At 38.5% G+C, this 2243-nt stretch overlaps 1 protein-coding gene across 1 annotated transcript; it reads left to right on the top strand.

Annotated features, from left to right (window-relative positions):
- Positions 1 to 1010: 1010 nt before the first annotated feature.
- On the top strand, positions 1011 to 1964 carry LOC109674064 (putative olfactory receptor 2W6). The gene has a single exon (XM_020151174.2). It carries the CDS (start codon positions 1011 to 1013, stop codon positions 1962 to 1964), a length of 954 nt encoding a protein of 317 aa, XP_020006763.2.
- Positions 1965 to 2243: the final 279 nt, after the last annotated feature.

The following is a 2243-nucleotide window of genomic DNA, read 5'->3' as shown; positions in this document are numbered from 1 at the left end:
AAAAAATATCAGTAAATAGAACTCTGGTTTTGGTTAATTTACATTACATAGTACACGCATTCTAAGATAGAAAACCACCACAAAATAATTGAGAGTGAAAGAATCATAGAATATACAACATATTGTAGTTCTATGAGACCAGGACAGATAAAGAAAATAATCAATGTGGGATTCCTAAAAGTGGAATTTTTTTAGTAAGAAAAAGATGTGATTAAGAGGCAGGGAAAGGCTATTGAATGAATGCTAAATGTTCATTCCACTGGGATTGATTCTGGAAATTGTTTTATTTCTGTCTTTTTCATCTTTATGGGACAGCATTCCCAACATAAAATGCCAGCCAAACCACCAATACACCTTGGTGTTATAAAACATAATTTTATTGTAGAGGATTAGGGTGGGAAGGGTAGAGGGGATATGGAGATAATGATATGAGTTATTCATTAGTATCTTGTCTGACACATGCATAGTTAGGTCATGTTCCAGTAAATAAAATGAATCAGAAGTATAGATGTAAATAATAATGAGATAATCTTCTTCTTAAAATTTTGCTCTATTGAATTTGGCTATGACTTGAGGCTTTCCAGTATTAATGAGACAGTATTTATAATGAGATTTCACTTAACAGCAAGTCTGGTTCTCTGATTCAGAAGTTCAATGCCCTTTTCTTACCCAAAGGTTAAAGATAGCTAGGACAATTTGGTACTTCCCCATTTTTGAAAAAAAAGTGGAAATTTTTTATTGTTTATTCCCTTGCAAAATAATCACCTTCTGAAAATAATTTATTTATATCTTTCTAGATTAAAAAGTGAAATATTGATAAATAATCTAACCAGGATCTTGAAAAACTCCAAATGTTGTGCTTTTCAGACCAAATAATTATTTAATCATAACCTACTGAAATTTTTGGTAAAGGATCCAGCATTTTTAAGGAAGTTTCCATTCTACCATTTTATAGTCATTCCACTTCAAGGTAGTATATTTGTGCTTTTATCTTTCTCCCAACAGGTAATATGTGGTCACAGGTGATGGAAAAGGAAAATATAAGTTCTTTTGAAGGCTTCATCCTGGTGGGCTTCTCTGACCGTCCCCACCTGGGGTTGATCCTCTTTGTAGTTGTCTTCATCTTTTATCTGTTGACTCTTCTCGGCAACATGACCATCATGTTGCTTTCGGCTCTGGATTCCCGGCTACACACACCAATGTATTTCTTTTTGGCCAATCTCTCATTCCTGGACATGTGTTTCACCACAGGCTCCATCCCTCAGATGCTCTACAACCTTTGGGGCCCAGATAAGACCATCAGCTATGTGGGTTGTGCCATTCAGCTATACTTTGTCTTAGCCCTGGGAGGGGTAGAGTGTGTCCTCCTAGCTGTCATGGCATATGACCGCTATGCTGCCATCTGCAAACCCCTGCACTACACCATCATCATGCACCCACACCTCTGTAGGCAGCTGGCTTTGGTGGCATGGTTGAGTGGCTTCGGCAATTCTCTTATAATGGCACCCCAGACATTGATGCTACCTCGCTGTGGGCACAGGAGGGTAGATCATTTTCTATGTGAGATGCCAGCACTAATAAGCATGGCCTGTGTAGACACTATGACTCTTGAGGCACTGGCCTTTGCCTTGGCAATCTTTATCATCCTGGCACCACTCATCTTCATCCTCATCTCTTATGGATACATTGCACAAGCAGTGTTTCAGATCAAGTCAGCTACTGGGCGAAAGAAAGCCTTCAGCACCTGTAGCTCCCACCTAATGGTTGTCTCTCTCTTCTATGGTACAATCATATACATGTACCTACAACCAGCAAACACATATTCCCAAGACCAGGGAAAATTTCTTACTCTTTTCTATACAATTGTCACTCCCAGTGTTAATCCTTTGATCTATACTCTAAGAAACAAAGATGTTAAAGAGGCCATAAAGAAGGTGCTGGGGAAGGGGAGTGCAGGACAGTAAGAAGTGATCAAGTGTGAATACTGTCTTTTGACCCATCTTCTATATTTGTTGTTAGAACTAGCAAATAAAAGAATGTTCTAGCATTACTGACCAAAAAAGGCACTTACTAAGATGGGAAATTCAATAGCCAGGTTGAGAAAATCTAATATTCCTCCTGAGCTGACAGTGTTTTGTATCCTCTGAAGTTTGCCTAAGTCAAGCATTCATCACCAAGGGTACTCTAATCAAGATAAAACTTGATCTATGCTTGCAAAATACCAGCCATGCATGTAGTCACCA

Source organism: Castor canadensis, chromosome 8, assembly GCF_047511655.1.
Source record: "Castor canadensis chromosome 8, mCasCan1.hap1v2, whole genome shotgun sequence".
In the NCBI taxonomy this organism is placed as follows: domain Eukaryota; kingdom Metazoa; phylum Chordata; class Mammalia; order Rodentia; family Castoridae; genus Castor; species Castor canadensis.
This window is presented reverse-complemented; position numbering and strand designations above follow the sequence as displayed.

What these genes read in the sequence shown, in the direction of transcription:
- LOC109674064 (XM_020151174.2), top strand. Translation starts at nt 1,011, where the DNA reads ATGTGGTCACAGGTGATGGAAAAGGAAAATATAAGTTCTTTTGAAGGC.